At 38.6% G+C, this 27,809-nt stretch overlaps 1 protein-coding gene across 3 annotated transcripts; it reads right to left on the bottom strand.

Annotated features, from left to right (window-relative positions):
• Positions 1–27,041, bottom strand: RB195_000548 (uncharacterized protein; the record flags this gene model as incomplete). 3 transcript variants are annotated; one of them, XM_064196958.1, is made up of 8 exons in its annotated part: positions 1–166; positions 229–419; positions 918–1,053; positions 1,104–1,195; positions 2,840–2,983; positions 9,523–9,641; positions 11,651–11,754; positions 26,896–27,041. In XM_064196958.1, 8 exons carry the CDS (start codon positions 27,039–27,041, stop codon positions 1–3), a joined length of 1,098 nt encoding a protein of 365 aa, XP_064052839.1. The 3 variants fall into 3 exon arrangements, with proteins under 3 accessions (XP_064052839.1, XP_064052840.1, XP_064052841.1); XM_064196959.1 differs by lacking the exons at positions 1–166; positions 9,523–9,641; positions 11,651–11,754; positions 26,896–27,041 and having other exon boundaries at positions 225–419; positions 894–1,053; positions 2,840–2,884; XM_064196960.1 differs by lacking the exons at positions 1–166; positions 229–419; positions 918–1,053; ... (2 more) ...; positions 9,523–9,641; positions 11,651–11,754 and adding an exon at positions 23,605–23,839 and having other exon boundaries at positions 26,896–27,023.
• Positions 27,042–27,809: the final 768 nt, after the last annotated feature.

The raw sequence follows: 27,809 nt of genomic DNA on the forward strand, positions 1-27,809 counted from the left end.
TTACACATTTTCTGCATCATGTGATAAAACAATGTGTTTAGTGAGTTGAAATTGACGAAAAAAGTGTCGAAGCTGTTTTCGAATCTCATGGTTACAGTGATAGTAGACAGGTAGTCGAGTCGCCGTCGATGAAATAGTCAGAAGTGACGACAAGTCAGCAAGATAACTGCAACAGCTTTTTATTCAGAAAAAAAAACATATGATTAGAAAAGAGAAAAATGTCCTCACTTGTACACCCGTCCTTCTCCTAGGTCCCTCAAAAATTCTGGATGAATAAATTCCATAATGGTTAGAAGAAGATTTAGAGTGTTTGTTAGTAGATAAATTGTCACCAAAGCGGCAAGAGTTCGAGTTGCATCCTTCTTCTTACGCATGACTAAAGGTGCTTTCGCGCCACCGGGTAGAAGTGTCGGAAGTTGCTGAAAAAAAGAGTTAAGTACCAAGGCCAAACTAGTTTTTTCCTACGAAAATGACAGAAAAATGTTGTTGATGAATTTTCTTTATTTATTCGCATACACAGATAGTGCACCAAAAAGAAAAAGAAAAACGCATTTGTCTATGTCAGGATAGTTAGGAAAAAGTCAGCAAACTCATTGTCAGTGGGGCCTTTTCGTGGCGCAAACGCATCAACATGCCGTTCTCTTACTCCAGAAAGTGAAGAGCCCTCTCATGACATCTAATCCCCCAGTCCAAAGCGCTCAACATCGGTTTATTTATCTACATATCGGGATAACAACTTAGCCCAAGAAGGAGCACGTTGAATATTTATAAATAAATTTCTATTTCTTACTTATTTCCGAATATTACACTTTATTCTGATCAAACACTGCGAGCACAAACCCCTTGAAGCTTGTTGATTGAGGATTCATTTGCTGTTACTTCATCTTTCTTACCTCAATCCGCTTCACTTCCCTTACCTCAGCAATGAAGTCCTTGGAATTTTTGTTGAGGTTGGCTATAGTAGCCCAATTTAACATCAGCAATAGCGAAAATGGAAGAAAGACATTAAGAAAATTGCGGCACCAGAACATCCACACAGTCTTGTAGATATCACTAAAGTCAAAAACGTACTATTCTGGCAGAACTATGATGTAACCATATACCTTCGAGTAATTTCTGAAAGGTCCAGTCGTAGATTGCTGAATGCCCGGCAGTACGGAAACGTATGCAATTCCAGCTCAAAATATATGGATCCCTGAAGCAGATGTTTGTGTAACCTTTTTATGATATCGTAGAAAATTTCCTCCGATAAGAGAGAAATTTAAAAAAGTTGCCGTTTCCCAGCAGAGTAGAAATGATTATTTCCGATGGGGGATACATTAGAGAAGCTTGTGGCAGTTACTTAATGATCGCACAAGATTTGGGCTAAGCAATCGGGGTTGTTTTAGTTCCAGACGTCATCCCCGACAGTGCGCCTCCTTATAGTGATGTAGAGGTGCGGGCTTCGAACTGCGATGCACAACGCAGGTACGTCCTCTGTGGGAGTCTCCTGTACAGAGGAAGAGTTCGATAACTCCGATACTTCCGTCTTCTCATAACTGGAAACCTAGTAAGGTACCGCCAAAATTCCCACCATTTTGACAAAATGTGGCAAGGTGGCTCCCTGCGATCCTTGTAGGGTGCCGACAACCTATGAAACACCTGTGAAATCAAAGCTCTCTCTGACAGGGGTGCTTAGTTTGGGGAAAAGTCTTCCTTGCACTCTAGCGTACACACTGCCTCAGCGCCATCTACAATGCACTGTGGCTCTTGCCTCCGCAGACGTCGAACAGTATGGCGAACATAAGAGGCGATCTAATCTCAGGTTGTTCGGGGTGTGTTTGCTGGCACCGACTAAATGATCTTCTCGGAAGACCACAAACTAAAGGTGTTTGTTTCAAGAGATTAGGAGCAGAAAAAGCGACGTGCGACAGACGAATGACGGTAAACCCGTCGTTCGCGGAGAAATGGTTCCGTCAGGAAAGAGAGCAAAGAAGTCGCATACGATGATTGTATACTCGAGGACTCCTTGTCCCACTTCGATTGGCACATTGAGGGGAGCACAAACCTTGACTACGACTTGCTGTTCGGAAAATTACAAGCCTGTGCTGAACGTACTTTCAAGCCGCGCACGACAAACTTAGATCGGATTTCGAAAGGTGCAAAGGAATCACTTAAATGGTTTTAACTTGATGGTCCGTTATCCATACAACCATGAACAGCCCTTTGCATTTTGGGAAGTACCACTGAAGAGGAGACTATGATTAAGAAACTTAACGAAGCAGGTAAGGAATAGCATCGTGAATAGGGATAAATGGAGACGACCACTGTGAGGACGGGTGAAGTGCACCCTTCCAAAATCTTGACTTGTATCTCGAACATTCCATCAATATCAAGAAAGATTTGAAAGTAGAACTAGAGGGATAGTAGCAGCGTATGCATCATTCCAAAGCTATGGACCAGCTGACAGATTAGATATCTTCTGAGTTTTGACACACCAGCCAGCTAACTCCGACTTAAGGGAGTTGTTTCTCTTGCCCAACCTAATATATATCGAAGACTAACCAGAGATAAGCCGGTCACATTATGAGGGGAATCGACGATACGTGGACTAAAGAAACGTTAGAGTGGATTTCAAGAGATGCTAGTCGTCCAAGAGGGAGACCGTCAACGAGATGGACTGTGATCGCTGCCCCTCACAAAACTTGTACACGTTTTTGATGACAGTTGGGAGGAAGAGGAACGACGTTAACAGATCCTGATGCCAGCACGTAAAGTCAAGATGGATCATCTATATATCATATATGTTAGACTGTTCTAGACTCTTAAGAACTATTTCTAAACAATCAAAAATATTTACCTTCATAATAATTGCTGAGAAAATTACTACAGCAATAACAATCATTCGCTTTTTTGGCTCAATACCTGCCGTAGAACGAAATGAGCAAATATAACGCTCGAACGATGCAGACACTATGAGTAATGTTGAAGCGGCAATAAGAACCTGCAAAATGAAGTATAAACCCCCAACAACGAAGCCATACAAACAGGAAAATCAATTTTTCTATAACACCATCCTTATTTACCTTCGGAAAGAAATTGTTGTTGTTGGTGTTGCAAATGTTTTTGCTACAACTCACCTTCAAAGTAAAAAGTTGAAGGAACAGTTGTAATGACTGTCGTTGACAAAATTTGCCATAGACCACTTACATACAAAATCGAATTTATACACATATTTGTTTTTTTCTTTTCTCTTATTTCTTTTCTTTTTTTCCTCACATGTAATGAGTCCGAACGGAATGGCGATTTGATTGATTTGATTGTGGACTATTCATAACAACAAATTGGGTCAACTGAATAGTAATTGAACTTGAATAGTAAGTGTTATTATTTTGAGTAGTATAGGAGAGAATTAAAAAAAGAGAGAAAAAGAAATAAGAGGTAAGGATTCTCGAGGTCAGTGAAAGTTTGCCGTGTTCGAAAAAAACGCTTTCATTCGACTGTTCGATTTATTTTTCTTTTTAATTAGGGCGCAACAATGTTATTATTAACTCATTTTCGGATTTAGTAGCAATCAATTCAAATTTTCAACAGTAGAAATACACTAGAGATTGCTAGTGGATGTGCGCATTCAAGAAGAATTATGACAGAGCTCTGTTAGTCATTTTAGAACGAGAAATGAAGAAATGAAAATGCGAATGAGAAGAGAAAAAAAAGAAAATGAAACCATCCAAACAACCAAGCTGATTTATTCTTTTTTTTCGGTTTAAGAAGAAAAACGAAAAAAAATTGTGTTTTATAAAACCGAAACTGTACCTGGGCACATGTAGAGATACTGCGAATATAATAATGCCATGCCACATATAACATTTCCACACGGAAATATTCCCAAATTAGAGCTGAGGGAAACATGAGCTGAATGACACACAGTACACAAATATGATTCAATTAGGGGAAGAAAATAGATGATTTTGTAATTTTTCTCATATGACCCGTCAATTATTCAGAAAATTGTTGTGACAATTGTTCACGAAACTGCTGTACCATGAGTATTTATGCTTAAAATTAAAAATAAACAAATAAAAATCAAATTAATGTTTAAAAATTCTCTAATTCATTCTAGTCGATAAATGGAACTCTCATAGTCGTTTATACAAGCGCTCATCTTAGAATTTTAACCCGATTCTAGTTTTTGTGAATTATAATATAAATATAAAATAAAACAAAATAAAACATAAAGCAAAGGATAAAGGATAAAGTTTCTACCGTTAATCAATGCAATTGGGATGCACCACCACGTTCACTTTGACTCAGAAGCGTTTGAGGTTTACGAACGTGTATCTAGCCCATAGCCCCAAGCGGGGGCCAACCCATTTGTCAGGTCAGTGTTTTAATCCTCCCGGACCAGTCTGATACCAAATTATCGACCCCGGAGAAATGAAGAGCTTGGTGAGCACTAGGGCGGATTCGAACCTCGATCGATCGTGCGGGAAGCGGAACCTCTACACTACACCCGCCCCCGTAAACCTCAAAAATAAAGTAAAAATGTAAATATGAATATAAATATAATTAAGTCCGTTTGTCGTTTATTTCTCTACGTGATATGGTTTGCAGGGATTTTTTGAAATATTTCTCTATGGAAATCTTGAACTTTCAATGAACCTCGGCATAGTAAGGTGTCATACAGATTTTTATTTAGCTGTACACGAGGTTGTTATTTAATTCTCTTCGCTAACACTTCGGTAAATCGTCTTCTTCAGAGTCTGAAATGGGCAATTCAGTTCATAATCTAAGCGAATAAAAATCTCCTCACAATCAAAACGAGTCCCTACGTTAATTCTTGAAAAGTAGGCTTAGAGCTTGTTTGTTTAGTTGTGGAGAAATTTCGCCAATTAGGTTGTGGATTGAATCGCCCAATTCAGGCTCTTAAAATGGAGATTTAACGTTAGCCAATAAAATTAATTAACAATCTCGTGTGCAGCTCATCAAAAAGCTCATTACGACATATTTTCCGATGAATTTTGAAAGAAGCATTGAAATTGCACCACCTCAAAAAATAAACCATTCTCTTTGCGGAGAAATCTTGCGCTTGTTTTTTTTAATCTTTCATCTCTCGCTCGCATGTGGAGAATTGTAAAAAAACTGTAGGATTGGCCAAAGCCTACTGTTGAGCTAGATGGCGTTTTTTTTTTCGAACGTTTCTCAGAAAACGAAAATTTCCCTTCGCGTTGTAAAATATCAGTTTTCATTGGGTGGGTGCAGGAATGGTGAGCAGTTTCAATTTTAGCAATTGAGATCTCATTAATCGTATGGAAACAAAGCTCGTAGTAATCTATTCTGTCATCAGGCGCAGTGAGAAGTCAGTTGAGTTACGGTATGTGGCGTGGCAAATCACCTCGCGGAAAGCACCTCGCGGCGACCACATCGATTCCGCGCTGTTCGTGATTCCGAAGGGAGCGAAATGAAGTGAAATGATACTCGTTTTAACTAACCACACAGTTAGAAAGGAAAGGAATTGAAAACGAATAGCCTGTAAGGATAAAGGATAAAATCACTGGCGTATCAATCCACTTGGGATGCGCCAACGCGTTTTACTGGAATTCGTAATCGTTGAGGTTTTGAAACAAGTGTTGGTCTACAAAATGATTTGCAGGGGATCTCCCGATCATCAAGTCAGTGTTTTTATCTTCCCACACAGGTCTGGTATCCATTTGTCGACACTTGGGGGATGAAGGGCTCGGTTTGCACTGGGGCGGTCTCAAACCAACCATCGACCGTGTGAGTACAACGGACCTCTAACCGACTGCACCACAACCGCCCCATAAAGTAACAATTGTAATTGTAAAGTAATTAATAATTGTAAAGTAACAGCAAAATAAGAAATGATTACGATGAACTCCCTGGATCTCTCTCCATTTTGCTTTCTACGGTTTTCCATAATTCTTTTTCGTAAAAAAAAATAAACAGAATTAGATCCCTAAGAATTGAAGGTGGGTCTAAGAGCAAAACGCCGTCACTATGTAGCAAATTTCGTGCTTCTCGGCTCCACATGACACACTTTTTGGTTGCATTTTTAACCGGTTGACTGCGCTAGTTGAGGCGACCAGCTGGACAAATCCAAGCAAAACCACTTGCTTTGCACTCCACTACACAGCCAACTTAACATTCTTCACTTCGACGCTTTGGTTTTTCCAAGAAATTGACGTGGATTGAAAACCTTCGGAAAAACGTAGAGTTTATAAGAAGTATAGATTAACTTTAACATTAAGATTAGCTCACGAGTATCAGCACGGTCCTGCTCAATTTCCCGTGATCGTTCTGAAAAATGCCGTGGGACAGGTTGGTGGAAAATGAGGGGAAGCACGCTGACAAAAATTTAAAAATAAATAAATAGTAATAATAAAATTAATTTAAATCCCGAACTCTATGTTTTCCATGAGGTTTTCATCGGGTCAATTTCGTGACGCTCTGCCTTAAAGGCATTACCCCACGAATCTGCTGTAGAGCGGGTTTCAGGTGGATTGTGCCTATACGGGGTCGTAGATTGTGAGGATGAGAGTGATTCCGCACATCTCTTCCTAATCGCCGTAAAAAAAAACGGCCCGGAAGATGCGGCGCGTGCACGAGGCTGGCGCGCTCCAATCGAACTCGTCGTAGAAAATAGCGCCGCGGAACGCTCGAAGCCTGATCTTCCGGGCCGTTTTTTTACGGCGATTAAGAGGAGATAAACGGAATCGCTCTCTTCCACACAATCTACGACCCCGTATGGGCATAACCCACCTGAAACCCTTACCACGCCAGAGTCGTGGGTGATCCCTTTAAGAAGGATGATGATGTTTTGATCCGGCTTTATGTTGATTCCATTCATGCATATGTTGCGGACGATCAGATTACATACAGATCACTTTAATTGTGTTGACTACAGCTGCGAGTGACCTCCCTTCTTAAAGGCAGCATTATCAGGACTAACCGATATTGAGACCTCTCCAGTACGTAGGATTCGAGACGTTCTTTGCGACGAGATCTTTAAACAGCAAAGAAAAAACATCACGAGTTCGTGGATCAGAGGACAAGAAGTCATAGAAATTGTTTTCAAATTAATAGTTGTAAATATAGTTGGGTCAAAACGACATGAATCACGGGCAGTTGCGTAGCCGGCTGCTTTCGTAACGGTGCGGTGGAGCGTTGCAGTTGGGATCGTGTAAGGACAATCGCTACCGCCACCCATCTCTGGAATTCGCCAAGGTCCCAGTTCAGATCCAACCACTGTCTTCACCGCACCGCTTCGAACGCAGCCGCTTACGCAACTGTCCGTGATTCATGTCGTTTTGACCCGACTATACTTTTTGTTCTTCGGTTTCTGTATTTGCACCGATTACATATATTTTCCGTTTTCATTGTGCTCTTTGTATACCTCCCAAACTCCAATTATGCAAACTCTGAACACCATAGTAGCATATTTCCGGGCATATTTAGTCACATATCATCTCTTCTGCCACTTTGCCAAAATGTCGAATACATTTTAGAGGGCGAAAGGAAGAATTAATCCTAAACTGGAAAACTCAACATTGAAAATTTTCTGGAGAATTTCCTCAGGCGTCGCTTCCACTCTGGGTGGAACTCACCGTCCGTAATCCATACACAGCTTCCGTGCTGTAAAATGCATTTGTCATTGTAGCAAAATAGCAACGGCGAGATGATTTGTGGCTAAACATGGTCGGAAATGTCCTGTTATGGTGTCGAGTGTTTGCTATATGCATATAAATGCATATATAATCAGTTTGCTTATCGAAACGTGTAGGACAAAATCCTTGGCTGAGCAAAACATCCACAAACACCTTTAAAGGTGGATATACTACAGAAAGAAAACTTCTCGAACATTATTCACGAGTGAGAAATTTTCTGGAACAAGAACTTGGAGAAATCACAGAAAGGATTGCACCAAAATTATTCTCCTGAATCCCTAACTCGGTCGAGTTCTAGGACTAAATGAGCGCTCCGAAATAGTCCGATAGCATAAGCTCGCATTTCCAGATTTACATTAATTAGGCCGGAAATGTGAACCAAACTTATGACACTAATGTGCATACATTCGGCCCCGATTTAAAGAGACAAAAACACATAATCGATTTTTGAGGTAACTGAAGGTCCAGGGTAGAATAGGAAGGGATATGGCGAGTGCTTTTGCAGCAGTATTACTTGTCCATGTATTAACCGCAAGTCGTAAATGAATCGTACTTCATTTCATGGTATTTTTCAATGTTACTTCAAAGTTCAAAGTTACTTACCACTTATTATTTTTTCACTTATTACTTACTATTATTATTTTATTTATTGGGTGGGTGTGGTGTAACGGTTAGAGGTTCGGCTTTCTGCACGATCGATCGGAGGTTCGAATCCGCCCTAGTGCTCACCAAGCCTTTCATCCCTCCGGGGTCGATAAATTGGTACCAGACTTGTCTGGGAGGATAAAAACACTGACTTGACACATCGGCTAGCCACCGCAAGTCATTGTGGAGGCCAGATACACGTTCGTAAACCTCAAACGATTCTGAATTGAAGTGAACGTGGGGGCGCATCCCAAGCGGATTGACTAACGCCAGACACTTTATCCTTTATTTCATTTATAATTTTTATTTATTATTCGTTTTTTTTTTGCGAGATACGAAAATTTAATTCAATAACAGGATTCTATCCAATTATATATAATATAAAAATATCTCTTCTAATTTTTTTTCGAGATTAGTTTGAGGATTTTCTAAAAAAACAACTCTGTACAAGGTGAATCTTTAAGGCCAAAACCAACATGATTTATACAGTTGGATAGATGAAGTTTCTCGTGAACTGGTGGATACAAATACAAATAAGGATGCGTCCCACGTTCTTATCTTTGCCTTTTAGGGTTTTTTTTATCCAACAAGCGATCTGACTGAACTGCACCGTGACCGCACCAGGATATCATCAATCGAATCATATTGATAGAAATTGGGAAGAAAAAAGAGACGGCGGTGGTTTAATTTAAAATTTATCCCTCTAAAGAGAGATTTTGTCAGGAAAAATTCGAACGAGTGTAGGAGTAAAGAATTTTGCTGCGATATTTTTCTCTGCTCTATGTATTTCTGGAAAGGGGCTTTTTTTTGGAGTTTTCAGGAACAGCAATGTCGCCTGGAAGGAGGCGAATTTGTAAGGAAAGGGACATTCATTAACGTATATATGTGCGGCTATTTACCTAGAGATTAACTTGTGCAGAAATTCTTTTTTTAAAAAATCTGATCCAAAACTCAAAACTAAAACTCAAACTAACTCTGCTGCTCGAGAAGCTTTAATGAAACACCTACATCACTCCTAATTATGTTTCTTATCTATTCTTCCATTTCTGATTTTCTGCGCTTTCCCTAATTAGACACACAGCTTTATAGGGATCGTTAAGCTCGCTCAGCTCACTAAAATTGCTTGTTTCCTTTAAGTGCACATTAAAACTCAAGTACATATTACGGTCAAGCTATTCCGTTGAAAAATTTTTTGTTCTTCAAATAAACTTACCATAAAGAAAAGTTCAACGAATATGTCGAATACGGCTAGGAGAAATAGATAGAGTAGGTTTGTGTTCCGGAATCGTAGCCGAGAAAACGTCAGGAGCAGCAGCGTGTTTAGAACAATTCCTGGAAATGAGAACTAAAACTATGCCTTCTGTTATTACCATATTATGTTACTTTTTTCAAAATTTGACTGGAACCACATCGCTTTCCTATTTTACTTTCTCTATTGTTCTCTATAGTTTCAGCAGCAGGCGCATAGGTTCAGGGGATTATGTGGCTCTATGTCCACACAAAATGAAGTATTTCTCGGAAAAATTTAAAACAAACGACTCCTGTACCATCCACCATTTCGGATTTAATCAAGCACACTACCATTATAGGTCTTAAGGAGATAGAATAAATTTTTTCCTAAAAAAAAAAACTATGCGTAAGGAGTGTAATGTGAGGTGAGGTAGTGGTTGGGGGGAAGGGAACACTCAGCTGCGCCCTTATTTCTCGAAGTAAATAATCAAATCAATCGGGGCCTTAAGGCCTAAGCATTAGCCTTAGAGGATCTATGACATGTATACTAAACTTACTAAGAGAAAAAAAGTAAATTAGAGCGTCGGGAAATAATGGCGCCACTGAGTGTCCCTCCCTCCCCCCCTCCCCAGCCACATTTTTCCCTGTAATGTGTGTAACACCTTGATCACCTTGATCACCTTTACTCCCGTTGTTTTTCGTAGTGGTCTAGCGGGCGCCTGTAATTTTTTTCTCCATTTGTCCCGATCCCGTGCCAGAATCGCCCAATAGCTTCTCTTTTCGCGTGAGACACGAAAAGCATCGAATCTTTCTTTGAAGGACTTTGTGAAGAAATCTAACCATCGCGTCGGCGGTTTTTCTTTGCGTTTGATGTCGCGTGGCACTCAATCGCTCATGGCTCTGGTCCAACGGTTGTCGCTGGAGCGCATCACGTGTCCGGCCCACCTTACGTATTTTGTTGTCCTTGGCAAATCCAATATATGTATGTGTAGCACTGTGGTACACAACGTAACACCGCTACTAACTTGCATCCAAAAATCGGTCTCCGACGGATTAATCCGTCACATATCGTCAGAATCCTTGGAACTGAGCAAGAATAAAATTCGAAAATACGATTTGAAAGCGACTGAACCGCTGATTTCAAACTTTTTATGGTTGATTATTGAATTATTCACATACTATTTACAACTTACTACTTTGTTTACGGTGATTTATTTTTAGGATTTAGTTTTGACAAATGTGTGGTCTGAAAGCAAAGTTTATCCAATAATTGTTAACTATTTTTACACCTCCGCAATCGTGCCATTGGTATACCCCGCGGATATATTTACAATACGTTTGGAATGAAAAAGTAGGATAGATTCATAGGATTCGAGCTGGTTTCCCAAAACTGGACAAAATATTTAGCATTTCGAAGGGATTCAAGAAACAAATTAGTGGCGGTGTTGTAATGTTACGAAACTAGTGATCCTAGATGGTTTTCGTTTTTTGAACCAGTTCCCAAATTCACTACTAGAACTATCTACGCCATAAAAATCTGGAAATTTGAGTTTGGGTCCCTTTCCTCGAGAATCTTCCCTTAGGTGATGTATAAACGATTGTCTGAGCCCATCACTTCAGGGTGAAATAAAAAAAAACTTGTACCACATCTTAGTGAATCTGCTAGAAAAGAAAGGTACACAACCAAATTTGTGATTTTTTTAAAATCAGAAGCTCCGCAACGATTAGAAAAACTGTGTTGCATGTTTTAAAAGAGTATTTTAGATTGGAGTACGTTTAGAAGTTTAAGCTGTTATTGTAAGTCTCAATTATTTCAACTAAGAAGTTCTATTCACATAAATCGAAAATACTATATCTAATAATTATACATAATAATAACCTAATAATTTAAAAGTAGTCATAATATGTTACGTCCCACTTATGGGATCCCACTTGAGACCGCGAGCGCTTTTAAATTAGAACACCTTCTCATCTCACAAGACATAATTGTGAGAGCAGAGCACACGGAAAGTAATTCCACGAGTCACATGCATAACAAATTCGCTTTACTTCGACTTATAAGAAGTAGATTCTATGGAAAAATAATGGATATCCAATCAATCAATACTCACCAATCAAACATGCTGTACTTCCCATACCTACGATCAATACTATTCGGATAAGGTCTGGTGGTGCTAGATGTTCATCTTCACATGTGTTGTCCGTTTCATCCATTCTGAACGGAAATTTCAAACTGATTATCGACTAATTCCATGAAAATTCCCAGCACTAACAGGAAACATTGCTTCCGGAAGGAGAAATTTGACGATGATATGAAAAATCGTACAAAATATATGCTGCCTATTTAGTTTCTGTGGAAGATAAAGAGGAATAGAAAAAAAAACAAAAGCGAAAGATGTAGAGACGGTTCGAAAACGAAGAAGTATGTACAGTAGTGCTTTATTTCCCTAATTTAAAATTCGAGAAACGTTACAGTTGAAGCTACGTTTTTGCGTAACGAAAATGTGTTCTGAATGTTCTTTTTTATTTGAATGAAGCTTCGCAAAAATCTATACAAATCCATAATCTGCTAAAATCCGGCTAAATCTGTGGATTTCATATGAGGTATGTATTTGATCGATGGAAAAAGATGTCTGTTGATGGGGAGAAAAAATTTGAGTGAGAGAATGAAAAGGAGTGAGAAGGTAGTGAAAATACGTAGAACAAATCGGAGCACATCAGAAACGTCATGAAACTGTGTTTATGCGTACGTAACTGTATTTATGCTACTGTATACCTTATTACTGTTTAGACCTTCGATAAAGAATAAGCAGACGCTGACTGAATGTGAAACTCATGAAGAACTACATACACGAAAGATTTGTTTTTATTGATGTCACCCCTCTAACAATCACTTCACAATTAATTTTGACTTGTCGTTTGCTTTGACGAATGAATCAATGATGAATTTAACACATCGCCTAAGGCATATACATTGTTTATCTGAAAGTTCTCAAAGAGACAATAAATAGGGCAACTCGTGACGAAATTAAAGGCATCACCCCACGAATCTGAGATGGTACGGATTTCAGGTGGAGTATTCGTATACGGGGTCGTAGATTATGGAGAGGGGGTGATTCCGTCCATTTCCTCCTAATTCCCGCAAAAAACGGCCCGGAAGATGCGGCGCGTGCGCAATGCTGGCGCGCTCCAATCGAACTCCTTGTAGAAAATAGTGCGCCGGAACGCCCGAAGCCGTATCTTCCGGGCCGTTTTCTATGGCAATTAGGAAGAAATGAACGGAATCATCCTTCTCTCCACAATCTACGATCCCGCATACGAATGCTCCACCGGAAATCCGTACCACCTCAGATTCGTGGAGTGATGCCTTTAAGTGAGATTTGAGTATGGACGCTTGCAGTTCGTTTCTGCTTCTTAGTTCAGGTTTAACTCTTCTACTAGCTACTACATAGAGGTTCCGCTGTGACCGCATGGCCGATCACGGAAGCGAATAGGCATGTACAGGCTTCCTTATTGACTTGACTTGGTCGGTGAACAGTGATGTTCACGCCTGACACAGTTGTTCACATCGTTCCCGACGTGTCTCACACATGAGCATCGCTCAGCACAAACTTCTGAATCCTCACCAAATCCACTTGCGCAGAATTTATCCATTCCTTGCTATTATAGAAGCGCGGGTGTGGCGCAATCGGTAAGAGGTTCCACTGTGATCGCATAGTCGATCCGTGGCTCAAAACCGCCCTAGTGCAACTAAGCCTTTCATCCCTCCACGGCCGATAAATTGCTACCAGACTCGCCTGGGAGGATAAAACCATTGACTTGAGACATCGGCTACATCCCGTTAGTCATTGTAAGGCTTCATAAACCTCAAACGAGGTTATTGATCGAAGTCTGAGTTGAAGTCGAACGTGGCATGCGCATCCCCGTAGGAATTGATCAATGCTGATCAAATTTGATTGATCAACTTTGCAGTAATTTTTGCACTATCAGAGATTTCTAAACTCATTGAAAATTAATTTTAAAAAAGAATAAAGTAATTATTAAATCATTAGTAAATCAAAGAATTGAACACTTAAAAATTCACAGTGCAAAGATCTTCGTTACATGCCGCTATAGAGTGGAATTTTACAAGTATCCGGAAAGGTGCTACTGGTCTCGTTACATAAGAGAATTATTTTATAAGCTTATTCATATCAACAATTATAAACAAAACTGCCTGTTTCCTACTTCCCAGTTCTCTATATTGATCCAAAAAAATCTTTGAAATCCTTTTCTGCACACTTTAGAACGTAAAAGCGATTAATTCTGTTTCGACTAAATTGTGAATTTTTTTGTTTTTAAGATGCTAAAACTGAGAAAAACAAGTTCTTATCAAACACATTTAAGCTCGCCTTATTTCTGCAATAAAATCAAATAAGAATTAGATAAGGTGGACCTCAAAAACAAACAGACACGAGTTTTTGCTCATAGATCCAGAAAGAATTTTCGGGCTACGTAGCGCCAGTTTCTTCCACTAGGCGAGGGAAGTATCATCAAGAAATATGTGCTAGGCGCGAAGTCTGGATGAATAATGAATAGACATCAGCAGGATTTTCTCAAATTTTAGCACTTCTGGCAAAACGAAGAAGCTGACAGCTCTCTGGCCTTTGTGAAGGATGTACATAGATTGGTAGGAGGAAATGCCGGGAGAAAAGAAATATTCTCAGTTTTAAAAATGCCAGTGAATACAAGTTAATAAAAGAAAAACATAGGTACTGTTTACATCACAAAGTTGAAAAAATAATCGAACTACAATGTCAGGAACATGAGAGATGCCAGTAAATTTCTACAGACTGCTCTTGAAATCTTAGTTAGAGAGGAGAAGAATGATTGGACATTGTTCATCTAAAGTTTGTTGTCTGAAAAAATTCCATTGTTCCCCTTTCAATAGAGGTTCTTCGTTGAATTTTCAGCATAAGTTTAGTGGCGCACTGCCATCCTCGAGAAATTGTGCCGCAACTAATTACGAGGACTTCAACCGCTCGTGTCTATCTTAATTGCACTCTAACTTCCATCATCGCCTGGAACTTCTTCGTTGATTATCGCTGATAGTACGAAAGTGCAACTCCGGAGAACTTACTCGCTACTAAAAATAGATTCGATTTTAAGAAAAGGTTAGAGATTCTGAGGAGAAGAAGAAGTAAATGAGTTGAGAGGTAGTTGTGGACTATACATCAACACTTGAGGACACTTTCACTGAACATGAGTGAGTTAATGTTATTGTTATCGTTAGTAGCACATTATACAGTCACAGACGAACGTACTGTATTTGCCTGACGAGTTTCGAGCCACAGTACCAATGCCTGATGGGCGGGCGTAGCGCACTTGGTAAAAGGTTCCTCCGCGACTGATTGATGGTTCGAAACCGCCCTAGTGCCAACCAAGCCTTTCATCTCTTCGGGGTGGATAAATTTGTACCAGACTTGTATTTGTGGATAAAAACACTGACTTGACATATCGGCTAGCCACCACAAGTCATTTTACAGGATAAACACGAGTCCATAAATCTCAAACGATTCTGAATTGAAGTGAACCTGGTGGCGCGTCCCAAACGGAATTATTAACGTCAGAGTCTTTACCTTTTTTTATTTTATCGGTACCCGCCTCTACTCTCTACTTCTATTACTTCTTACAACTTAGTACTTTCCCTAATACTTTCATTGTGGATAACTATTATGGGATTCTAAGGTTTTTTTTAAGTACTAGCGAATTTTTAAGAAGGAACCTGCAAAAAATACAAAAATTCTGGGAAAAGTTGCATTGTTGTTAACATTTCCAAGTAGATGAAACGTTCCTTCTATAATTTTGCGACAGACAAGCGCGGAAAAACTCATAGACTCCTTCCATATTTTTTTTCAGTTCACTTCTACTTTCATAGTAACACCAGTAAAAAGAATCTGTTACCACCACGACTATAAAGTAATTTTAAGCAATTTCAAGCAAAAGTAGATGAAAGAAGACTAAAAACTATCGGAAAACCAAGAAGAAAATAACTTCGACAATCTTATCCACACCTTCGTCTTATCGATCTCGGTCCTATTGAACGGTAGGGGCAGGAATGAGTGAACGAAAAAAGTAACGTCTCAAGCCGATATAGCCGACATAGTACATTTGACAACAGTTATATGCGAATAAATAAAAACATTAATTGGAATAATTAAAATTGAAATTAAAATAAATATTACAAATATTATTAATAGAAATTTCAATTCCATGTATTGTGATACATTTTGCTGCACAGATTGAAGGCTTTGAGAGCGTAGCGGCTCTCTCTTCCGTAAGAAATAGGCATTTTGAACGTTCTCGTGTCTTGAAACCTCGCGCTCACCTCAAAAACCTTATTGTCTATGTTTTCTAATAGTGTGCCTACGAGGTTTTTAGATAGAACTTTTTATTTGCCTGAGGTTTCGGCTTTTTCGTCATCCTCAAAAGCCTAGATAGAGGTTAATTGGGACACAGCTACGTTTATCCCGTCACTAACCTGGATCAATGTTTCGATAATCAAGATTCAAGGTAATGAAAACAGAACACATATTTTATTGATTTATTTATTTATTACGCACAAAGGCGTGCCCAGAGTAAGAGGCAAGGAATGAGTACAAGTATTCATATACATTGAAAATAAAAATATTAAGGAAATAAAAATTTCCATCTAAAAACCTCGTAAGGAAACTATTAGAAAACATAGCAGTTAGCATTATTGTTTGCTGTACGTGTGTTTTTACGGGCATCCACCTCTTCGCTAATCCTCCATAAGCTGCGCTGTGAAAGGAGCTGCTGACAAGTTTGTGCTAGCTCATGCGCATCACGTTTTTGAAACTTCTAAAAAATTATGGAAGAATTTCTTTGCTCAAACGTTATGTGACTGAGAGATTTGTGGTGATGCTAATTCATAAAACCATTAGGAATGTCTTATCCTACTTATTTAGTTTAATTTATTAGCTATTTAGCTTAATATATTTTAAGCTTTTTTTAAATTCAAGCTTAATTTATTAGCTTATTTAGCTTAATTTCATACAGTAATGTTTATTTAGTGAATTTTCAATGAATGGAGCGGTTTTAGCGCAGTCGATGAAAGGTCCCGTCGGTAAAAGGTCCAAAAGGTAAACTGTACGGTCCATCGGTGGTTCAAAACCGTTCTACAGCCAACCAAGCGTTTCACCTTTCGAGGTCGATAAATTCGTGCCAGAATTGTCTGCGAGGATAAAAATATCCACTTAATACAACGGCTGGACCCCACAAGTCGTTTTACAGCCTAAACTTGCGTTCATAAACAATAAACGATTCTGAATTGAAGTTGAATGCATTGGCGGATCCTAAGCGGAATGATTAACGCCAGACATTCTATTCATTTTTCTTTCAGTGAATGTGCTCGTAAATGGTGCTAGAGCTGGGTAAAAAAAGATATGAAGCCCAGTGCAATAGGCGAATGCATGGAAAAATGGGGTCGAGCAGGGCCCATCGTTTGTCGTAGGGGTGGCTGTAGGGATGAATAAGGGTCCCATTTCTATAAGAACCGCTAGATTCATCGCAACACATCGAGCGCAACCGCCTGCGCACCACCAGGTCACTACGTACTGTCATAGTGCATAGTCTGGTCAAATCTATGTATGTGTTTCTCAACAATTTTGTTAGGAGCTATTAGTATTAGGAAATACTTATGTGTATTTATTTATTTAGTGTTTATTTAAAAAGTAAGTGAACCATCATATTTCTCAGATTTCTGTTACTGTACTCGCTGGAATAAGAAAGAACAGTTGAAAAAAGTACTCTGAAGAAAAAAAAAAAAAAAAAAAAAAAAAAAAAAAAAAAAAAAAAAAAAAAAAAAAAAAAAAAAAAAAAAAAAAAAAAAAAAAAAAAAAAAAAAAAAAAAAAAATAATAATAATGGACAAAACAGATCAGATACAGTAAGATATTGTGAGGAGTAATGACGTCAAAATTTCAATGGAAAAGCCTAGTTTAGGAGCGTAAGGAAGCGAAAACTACAGTAACAAGAAATTGAAATCAGTTCGTTTAGCTTTTTGCTGCTGGATATTTCCCCTAACAAGTAGCGTTTGGACACGGTTTCAAGAATTTCACCTTTCACCGATGGTTTTACGGTTGTAATACCAGTCATTCCTAGCCATGTACATAGCATGAAATAAAAAAAATAACAAAAATAATAATATAAAATAAAAAAAATAATAAAAAGAAAAATATATAAAAACAATAATATAAAAATAACAAACTACGACCTATCGCGCTGCAACACGACACGGACCTCGCAATTCCTTGTTAAAATCAAGAATAACAATCTACTGCTCGTGGATGAGAGTATCTCGAACGCGATAGGTCGTAGTTTGTTCAATAGTTTGTAATTTTGTAATTTTTAATATTCGAAGTACAGTAGCGGTGAGAAAACAGAAGTTTGAGCGCGCGCATTTAAGATGATTCTCTTTTTGCTCGACCTAAATAAATTAGGATACAATACTTCTTGCTAAAATGTTATATTAAACCTGAACATGAGATCAAACGAAGAAGATCAACTATTCAGAAGAGAAACCACGCACTGCGCGCGAACCACTTTCACAGTCACTCAAACTTCCTCATTTTTTTATGAACACTTCAGACGATTTTCTCAGCTTCTTCCCTTTTACTTAGCTTTGAGCGTGTACTTGAAGAAATTTTGCTCGAAAGCGAATTGGTTGCAGAAGTAGGGCGTTGCTCGCTGAGAAATGAATGCTGCTTATGGAAAATCCTTAGGCGAACTAGAAACAGAATCCAACAATCCAAGTACTCATAGGTAACCATGGAACTGAAGGATAAGAATGAGGCCGCGTAAATGGACTAAATAAATAGTAAAGTAAAAAGTAAATTAACTTTATTAGTAATTAGTGTACACAATGTATATATAATGTATAAAATATATATTATAAGTAAATAAGAAAATATGCATACAAATTTATGCCAATAAGTTACCTTCTATTCAGCCCTCTGAAGATGGCAAAAAAATCCGAAATGTTAGGCTAATAAATGTTTAAATAAATAAAGTTGGTAAAATATAAAGTATAAGTAAAGTAAAATAGTAAAATAGTAAAATAGTAGTATAAATAAACGTAATATAAATAACGTTCTTTCAATAAGGATAGAAGATTGAAGAAGTAACCATAATGATAAAAGCAAAAAGCTTTAACTACGGTTTTCTGAAGTTAATTAACTTCAAGATTAGTTAGTTTTAATTATTTCCCAGAATTTTATGAAATCTTTTGTGTGCTCTTGAGTATAAGTATGCAATGACTGTGTGATTTACATTACAGGGAACGATGAGGTTGCAGGTGTTCAGTTCTCAATTGAAATTGAGATTTTTTTTCATCCTCAATTTAGAATTGGCGTTCGGTGCGATAATCCAACGCTGCGACTATTTCGAAAAGCAATCGAAAAAAATCATTAATTTCTCTTTTCTCATCGCTAAGCTTAAAATACAGCTCTTTTGCACTGACATTGAAATAAATGTAGCAGAAATGCTGTGATAAATTCGTTCTAATAGGTGCATACATTGTATTCCATGGTGTTAGTGATTCTCCTACAGTACCACTACTATTACAGTACTACTTCTATGCAACAAAATCAAAACAATTGCAAGAAAATTGCAAGAAAGAAAGAAAGAAAGAAAGAAAGAAAGAAAGAAAGAAAGAAAGAAAGAAAGAAAGAAACCAATTAACAACTCGTAGAGAAGAAGAAGATATGAATAAATAACGAAAAATAAAATAAATAAACAAATAATAATTAACAATAAATAACAAATAAAAAGGATAAAGTCACTGGCGAATCAAACCACTTGGGGTGCGGCAGGGCGTTTTACTGCAATTCGAAATCGTTAAGGATTTGGAACGGAAAAGAAAAGGAAAAAAATTAAAAAAATAAGATGATTAATAAGTAATCAGTAATTATATAAATTGAAGCGATTTCTTTCATTTCTTTAATATTAATTGAAAAAATAGAAGAAATTGCTACGAAGAGTTTCAAGTTTATATGGAAACAGCAGAAGCACGCTTATTCGGTTATTGTCGCAAAACAATCTTTTCCTTTATGAAAATAACTTCCATCGAAATAAAAACTGATATATAAAATCAAGTTCAAATCAAATCAAATCAATCTATTTTTTATAGGATTTAAATATTGATATAAACATTTTACTGTGGATACCAATATTTTCCACATTCCTACACAACTTTATAAAAAACGGTTCCTAAAAGTAATGAAAAATACTTGGGATTAGCTGGGAACACTGATTTTTTAACGCCTAAACGGTTCTTTTACTGATGAGCATGGATTAAGCGACTACATATATGGTAACTATCCTTATTCTTTAAAACTGGAGCGGACAAACGGATTTCATTTGGATGTTTTGGACGAAAAAAAGCACAAAAAACAAGGAAACGTCAAAATTTTTGTGGATTTACTGACCGATTATCTGTATTAGCAGGTTTTTTTTTCAGAAACGGTTCGGTATTTGTCATTGTTTGGGAACTATTTGAGTGTGGATGCATGTATTTTCCCTTCTTCCCAGCGCTTTCTATCCCTTCTATTCCTCGCTTCAATCAAACACTCACTACGGTGTTAAGCATGTGTACCATATGGTCCTAGAGATTGATGTTTTGGCCGTGATGCGGAAACGCACTCACCCTTACCAGCCTAAACAATCTGGCTGAGAGAAAAACACCTCTCTGGGAAATAAGCTCTTGTTCTGACGATGTGAATCAAAACAGGAATGGTTTATGGATACGGAATGGAACAAAATCGCACAATTTATTCATTGCTTATGCGACATGACCACAAGTGAATTTTCAAATGAAGGAGAAGGAGAAGATAGATTCTCTCAAAGATGTAGTCAGTACAGAGGAGGTACAAGGTTATCATCGATAGTACAATAATTTGCACATGGCGCAGAAAGTGAAGAAACTAAAGAGGAAGTAAAAAAAAAATTCCTCATTTCCATACACGACCGGCTACGCTGCGCAGAGTGTTCGTGTCAAAAATAGGCAGGCGGACGTCCGGCTCAACCTCATCCAAATAATGGGATTCTCGCTCGTTGTTCGCGTGATCGCTTTTGCTAATATCAAAATAATTGTATGGATAGCATGAAAGCATCGTTATTCAGAGACCAAACCGAATCCAGGCATTTACCAAGCGATGTGCAGCCGAAGCCGAAGCTTCTCATATTCCCATGAGGAAAACGGCTAATGAACGTGTTCACGAGAACAGAAGCATAGGACACAGCAATTCATTCAGGAGAATATTCTTGGATTCTAAAAGAATGACTCAGAAGGAATGATTTAGAAAGTGAGCCTGTGAGCTGTGTGAGAAACTATTTATTTGTGTTCTTTGCTCATAAGCTGTTGTTTTTTTCGAAACTTTCGCTGTCCACAACAACAAGCAATCAATCATCAGCGAAAATTATTCACTTTCTAATGTTGATGGCTAATAAAACAATCATTATTTCAATTAAAATAAATAACCGCTTGTGTCAGCACTGTTAAGACCTACTTTTTTGTCTCTTGTAATTATTAGCAAAAAAGGAGCAACACCGTAACCGTTTACGGAACTGAACATTTTATTTTTTTTTATTCTAACACTATTTTTACATCTTAAAAAACAATGAAAAGAGGGGAAGCTAAAAAATGATAGAAACGCGAAGGTAAAACACAAGCAAGTTCAACGAAAACACAGAGAAAACGCGCGAAGTAAAAGGAGTGAAACGAAGGAAGCGAAGTGGAAAAAGGGGCGGAGCATATGCCTGCAGTTATATACGGGATTAGACGCTGGGAAACTAGTAGCACAAAAACAATAGGATAAAGAAGGGCATTCAGAAATAAAACGGTGAACACTTGGAAATTTCCAGAAATAACATTACATTTGTCGAGTATTAGACAAAATATACGAATGAATCAATGATGAATTTAGCACATCGCCTAAGGCATATACATTGTTTACCTGAAAGTTCTAAAAGTTCTCAAAGAGACAATAAATAGGACAACACGTGACGAAATTAAAGGCATCACTCCACGAATCTGAGGTGGTACGGATTTCAGGTGGAGTATTCGTATATGGGATGGGAGACTATGGAGAGGGGGGTGATTTCGTCCATTTCTTCCTAATTGCCGTAAAAAACGGCCTGGAAGATACGGCTTCAGGCGTACTGGCGCACTATTTTCTACAGGGAGTTCGACTTGTGCGGCACCGCATGTTCCGGGCCGTTTTTTACGGCAATTAGGAAAAAATGGACGGAATCACTCCATTTACGATCTCGTATACGAATACTCCACCTGAAATCTGCACGACCTCAGATTCCTAGGGTGATGCCTTTAAGCTTTCCATGTATACAGTGAATTTTTGTGGGAACCACTATTGATACCTATTTATATTGGGTAGACATGTTAAAGAAAACCTTAAGGAATGAGTAAAGTTGACGAATTTTTAAAGAAAACTCGCTAACTTTAGTACTTAGTTTAAAGTTTACTTGCTTTGAAGTCGTAGAAAGGATAAGTGCTGGTTGGCAAAATGTTTTTTTTTTGGAAAAAAAAACCTCATTTTTTCCTTTAGTTAAACTCCAAAGCATTTATGTTCATTCTTATTTTAGTTCAACCAACCACATATAACCCTTGTATTCATTTCTATTTATATTATTTGTTTATTTTTAACGTGTATTTAGTGTAACCCCATAACCATCGTCGTAAAATTCCATAACCACGGTCCCCATTGAAATTATCAGCAGTGACCTTCCTGACATTTGATCGATACATTTATTTTTAATACCAAACCTACCAAAAAAAACCTACTCAGAAAATTTAAAAACCAAAAGCAACGATATTTTTTTTGTTTTGAAAATATCGAGACTTAGTGCATAAAAATAACATTCCAGTTCCCTTAATATTGGGTCATTTCAAGTTTTTTTTTCTCGATTTTAAAGAAAAAAATTGTTTTAGTAATAAAAATCAAGAATCAAAAGCAGTGTATGTAATTACCATTATTATCAACAACATCTTCGATTCTTCGACAAAGAGTTGAATGAAGAGTTTGATAATTTCTCCATTGAATACGGGAACAAATTGCGATTGTAATCACCTTAGATTGATTGGGAGAAAAAGCGTATACTACAACTACCCATTTTTCGTCTTCGTTTCTGGCGTTCATAGAATATATACTGAAATTTATTCAAAAAATAAGAAATTTTCAAATATTTATCCACAAGTTTCGCTTACCTAATTCAGTTTTGTTAGCCGTGATAGGTTTCCTCTTTCAGAAAAAAATAATCATCTTGAGTGTTCAGTGAGAGCAACACGGTACCGAATGTAATAGGTTGTTCGAAAAGTAATGAAACATATTTTTCTGTTTTAGTTTTTATTCATTTTTTACAAAAACAAGTTTAGTCAACAATGTGTTCTTAATAAACATCAAAAACTAGTGTCCATCACTCAACGAGAGAACGGATGTCCTCCGCAAACGTAAGAGAACAGCGAATCAAGGAACGACTCGAGCTCAGACGTCACAACTCATCAGACTTCGTGGATCGTTTTGCTCTGATAGAGTTCTCTGGATGATATCACGAGACGACTATGATCCAAATTCTTGCAAAGCAGAAATCAATGACGGTACATTAGCCCATCGTTATTGGAAATTCTCCAAAAATAACAATTGTTCTGTGGTTTCTGCATGAATCTCTTTATAATGATATGCTGTAAATCCACTAATTTCTTTCCCACAAAAACCATACGAATCACACCTTATCTTTACGTTCTTTGAGGAAAGATTGGTGCAGGTTTATTTGGCGATAAATATTTCGCCATTTAGATCGAGAAGACATCTTGTGACGTCCTTCCAGGATTATAATTACTACCCATTTCAAAAAATGGTCCAGATCCATCTTTTTCTCGATGCTTACAATCGTGAGTAGTAGTATATGGAGGATAGAGTGGGCTATGTCAGGTGAATAATAAGAGTGAGGGAGGATCCCCCAGCCAAACGTCTCCAGCTGCTGTCGAGTATTCAAAGCCACATGAGGTCAGACGTCGTCGTTGATCCGAGTCCGTCGTCGGCGTTTTTCCTGGACCAGGGGGCAGGGCTGACGCGTGTAACGTAACGTCGGCGTTGACCCGCATCCTCCTTGCTTGACAGCTGCTCAGAGTACATGGTCTCAGACGGTCGATCGGTCCGATCCTGACCTTTCAGGCTCGTATCGGCCGATGTGAAGCGAGCGAACCAGCGAGATACGGTATCGTGGCTAGTAGTGCTTGGGCATAGTTCAGCGTTGGCTGCCTACCTGTGGATTTTCAGGTACTCGTACAAAGTGATCGTCCGAATTTGGCGTTAGTCCATTTCGATTATACTACGCACAGCTACACATCGCCCTTTTAAACTCTGCCGAAGAACGACCTTGGAATGTTGCTCCAGATCCGAGAATAATTTGACTTGACCCCTTCTAATCCAGGAAAAGCTAGTGCTATTTTTTTTTTTAGCAATGTCCTACTACTTTCCGACAGTAGAATAAATTCGAGCGCAATGTTTCCTGTGATGAAGTCAAGTTTATTACCACCCACACAAAGGTTTTCCAACACTTGGCGCAATAATTAACCGTACTGGTTAAGGTTGGCATGACGAAAAATCAGCTAATTATAAAGTTCAGGACGAAATACACACCTGAACGCTATAAACACCTGCAATGCTCACGTATTTAATATGCGCTTCTCTTAACTAGATGGTATGGTATGGAACTTCTAATCCAGTAGGAGATCTAGGATCATCTTTGATCTTCATTCCTTCTAATGTTTTTTTCCACATCTCATCACAGCCTTAAAACTCAACCAAATGTCCAGATCTACTCTCTCAAATGCCTCATCATTCCTATCTTTATGCTGCTGTTTACGCTCGCGTGTTATTCCCATCCTCATCGTGAACAGATGTTTGTAGGAATAATGGAAACTTGAGAAGAAGGGGAACCCAGCCAACAAGAGATATGGCAAGGACCCGAACGAATAACAGAAAAGACATTAAAGGACAAAAAGATAAAGTGTCTGTGGAGTTCATCAATTCGCTTGGGATACGCCAACGCATTCACTTCAATCCGGAATCGTTTTGAGGTTTACGAACGCGTGTGTCTAGTCTATACGTAGACTTCCGGTTTTTAGCCGATGAATCAAGTCAACGTTTTCATCCTTCCAGACAAGTCTGGTTTCAATTTAACGACCTTAGAGGGATGAAAGGCTTGGCTGGCTCTCTGCGATTTCGAACCATCGTTAGATAGTGTAGTCACAGCGGATACTCTTACCGAATGAGTTCCCCCGCTTAAAAAAAAACACATTGGACCTATCTAAACATTTGTTTTTGAATATTTGTTCAAATAACATCTACTGTATACGTATTCCAAAAAACAAGTACAAACTACAATGATCACTACAATTACAATTACAATTACAACTACAACTACAATGATTTGAATTTGATGATTTTACACTCACTACAATGCACTACAGGGAAGCTCTCAGGTAGTTTGAGCTCTCTCAAACACATTCATCAATAAAGTGTGTATATCTGGCGTTAATCAATCCGCTTGGGATGCGCCCCCACGTTCACTTCAATTCAGAATCGTTTGAGGTTCACGAACGTGTGACTGGCCTCTTCAATGACTTGCGGTGGCTGGCCGATGTAGTGGTGTTTTATCCTCCCGACAGTCTGGTTATTTATCGACCCCGGGGGTGGGCTTGGTGAGCACTAGGGCGGATTCGAACCTCCGATCGATCGTGCAGGAAGCGGAACCTCTAACTGCTACACCACACCCGCCCCGCATTCATCAATACCTTCTTTAAATGACACACTTCGCATAATAGTGCTCGACTGCTTTACTGTTTTGCTTTGTGTCATTATGATCATCTTCAGAAAAATCCTTCTCATCATAAACGTGGCGTTAGCGGAAAAGCACAAGTTCTTTCCATGAAAGGCATAATCCCACGAATCTGACGTGGTACGGTTTTCACGGTACGGATTGTGGAGTATTCGTATACGGAATAGTAGATTATGGAGAGGGGGGTGATTCCCATCATTTCTTCCTAATTGCCGTAAAAAATGGCCCGGATGATGCGGCGCATGCACAAGGCTGGCGCGCTCCGGTCGAAATCCTTGTAGAAAATAGTGCGCCAGAACACACGAAGCCGTATCTTCCGGGCCGTTTTTTACGGAAATTAGGAAGAAATGGAATGGATAGAATCACCCCTCTCTTCATAATCTACGATTCCGTATACGAATACTCCACCTGAAATCCGTACCACGTCAGATTCGTGGAATGATGCCTTTAACAGCCATTGCTCGCCTTTTTTGGGAGGCAGTTGAGAAAAAGTTGAGAATTTTAACAATTTTCTCAACCTTTTCTCAACTAACTTTTAGGAGAATGAAACTTGACTGGAAGAAAATGAAAGTGCATTCTGATAGCAAAAGTTATCCTCTATAAAATATTTCAAATCAATTTGATTTCTGTAGACTACAAGCTGAGTTGTTGGACTTTGTTCAAAGTTATACAGATTTCGACGCACAGCCGAAAATCTGTCGCACTTTGCGAGATTACGATAGCGCGGTTGTAAAATTCGGTGCAAAATTTTGAACGAGTATCATGGAAAGCCCTGCGCTGCAAATTTTGTAATCTCTGCAGGTGTTCTGGCAAAAAACTAGTTGAGAAAAACTTTTTCCTAGTTTTTAGAAGGATACTAAGAAAATTAGAAGCATCAAACTTTGTACGAATGAAGAGAAAGTCTCTACAATTCCGCAAAAGTTTTATTAAATAAAATTCTCTTCGGGCGTCGTTATTCGGAAACTCGTCGGAATTACTTCGCACCAATTTTATCGCTAATTCCGGGTGTCTTTGTTTTCGCTCAGTAACAACAAATTCTTCTTTTTTTGGATGATAATAAGAAAAGTCACTGTCGAATGAGAAATGTGTTCTTCAAACTCTTGGATACTAAATGCAAAAATCACACAGCTGTGAAGGTCCGATACTCAACTTAGCTAAGCTAAGAAATACCAAAATAGAAATTAGAGCATAAAAAAAAAGCACGCTTTTTCGATTGATACCGTATTTGGACCATATTTCCATGGAATTCTACTCGCGCCACCCTTGTACACGTAGCGTCCCTTATTGCCTATCGGGGCAGTCCGAGTTGATTTTCGACGAATCGCAGGGCGGAGGCGGCACCTTGGGGCACTGATTGGTGCACCCATTTATCCCCCGTCGGTCCGCCATATCGATCCGGCCATTGATTCCCCTGCTGTTACTCGTTGTGGTCTACTCACCGGTCCTTCCATTGGTCCATTCTTCTAATTCGTCCGCCCATTGGTGGCCTACCCATTTCACCCATTATTGGGCCCATTCGTGGGCCCATCAAAGGGCACATTGGTCGACCTATTTGTTGGCCCATCATTCCAAAACGACTAAACATCCTTCGACGAAAGCCACAAGGGCGACATTTCACCTCGATGTTTAGTATGAGAACGAGCAGCAGTTTCCGTTTATGTAAATCGTTTTTAGAAAGCGCGCGATATTGCCCTAAATGATTGTTATTGTGGAAAACAGTGGAAAGGGTGAGATGGAACGGGTAGGATTCTGTTTATTGGTAGTAATTAACTATCATTTTATTGTTTGTTTGCATTTGTTTGCATGACCCAGAATATAATTCAGTGATTTTTGTGAGAAAAGAGTATGTGGTTAAAAATGTTCGATTTCCGTGAACTTGAATAAATGTAGTTTATTCGTGTATTTCGTATTTGGCCATATTTATGCCACATCACATCAACGTCCGATCGATCGTGCAGGAAGTGGTTAGAAGTTCCGCTTCCTGCTTCGCGTTCGAATCCGCCTTAGTGCTCACCACGTCTTTCATCCCTCCGGGATCGATAAATTGGTACCACATTTGTTTGAGAAGATAAAAACACTGACTTGACACATCGGCTAGCCCTTGTATTGTATGGGCCAGTTACACGTTCGTAAACCTCAAACGATTCTGAATTGAAGTGAACGTGGGGGCGCATCCCAAGCGGATTGATTAACCCCAGATTCTTTATCCTTTATCCTTTATGCCACATCTATACAACTTTATGCCCGAATTTTCCTCAAAGACACATTTATACTTCTTGATGCACTAATTTTTGTCAAAGATAGTGAACAACAACAAAAATAAAATTAACAACACCAATAATATTAATACTAG

This window comes from Necator americanus, chromosome IV, assembly GCF_031761385.1.
Source record: "Necator americanus strain Aroian chromosome IV, whole genome shotgun sequence".
Lineage (NCBI taxonomy): Eukaryota > Metazoa > Nematoda > Chromadorea > Rhabditida > Ancylostomatidae > Necator > Necator americanus.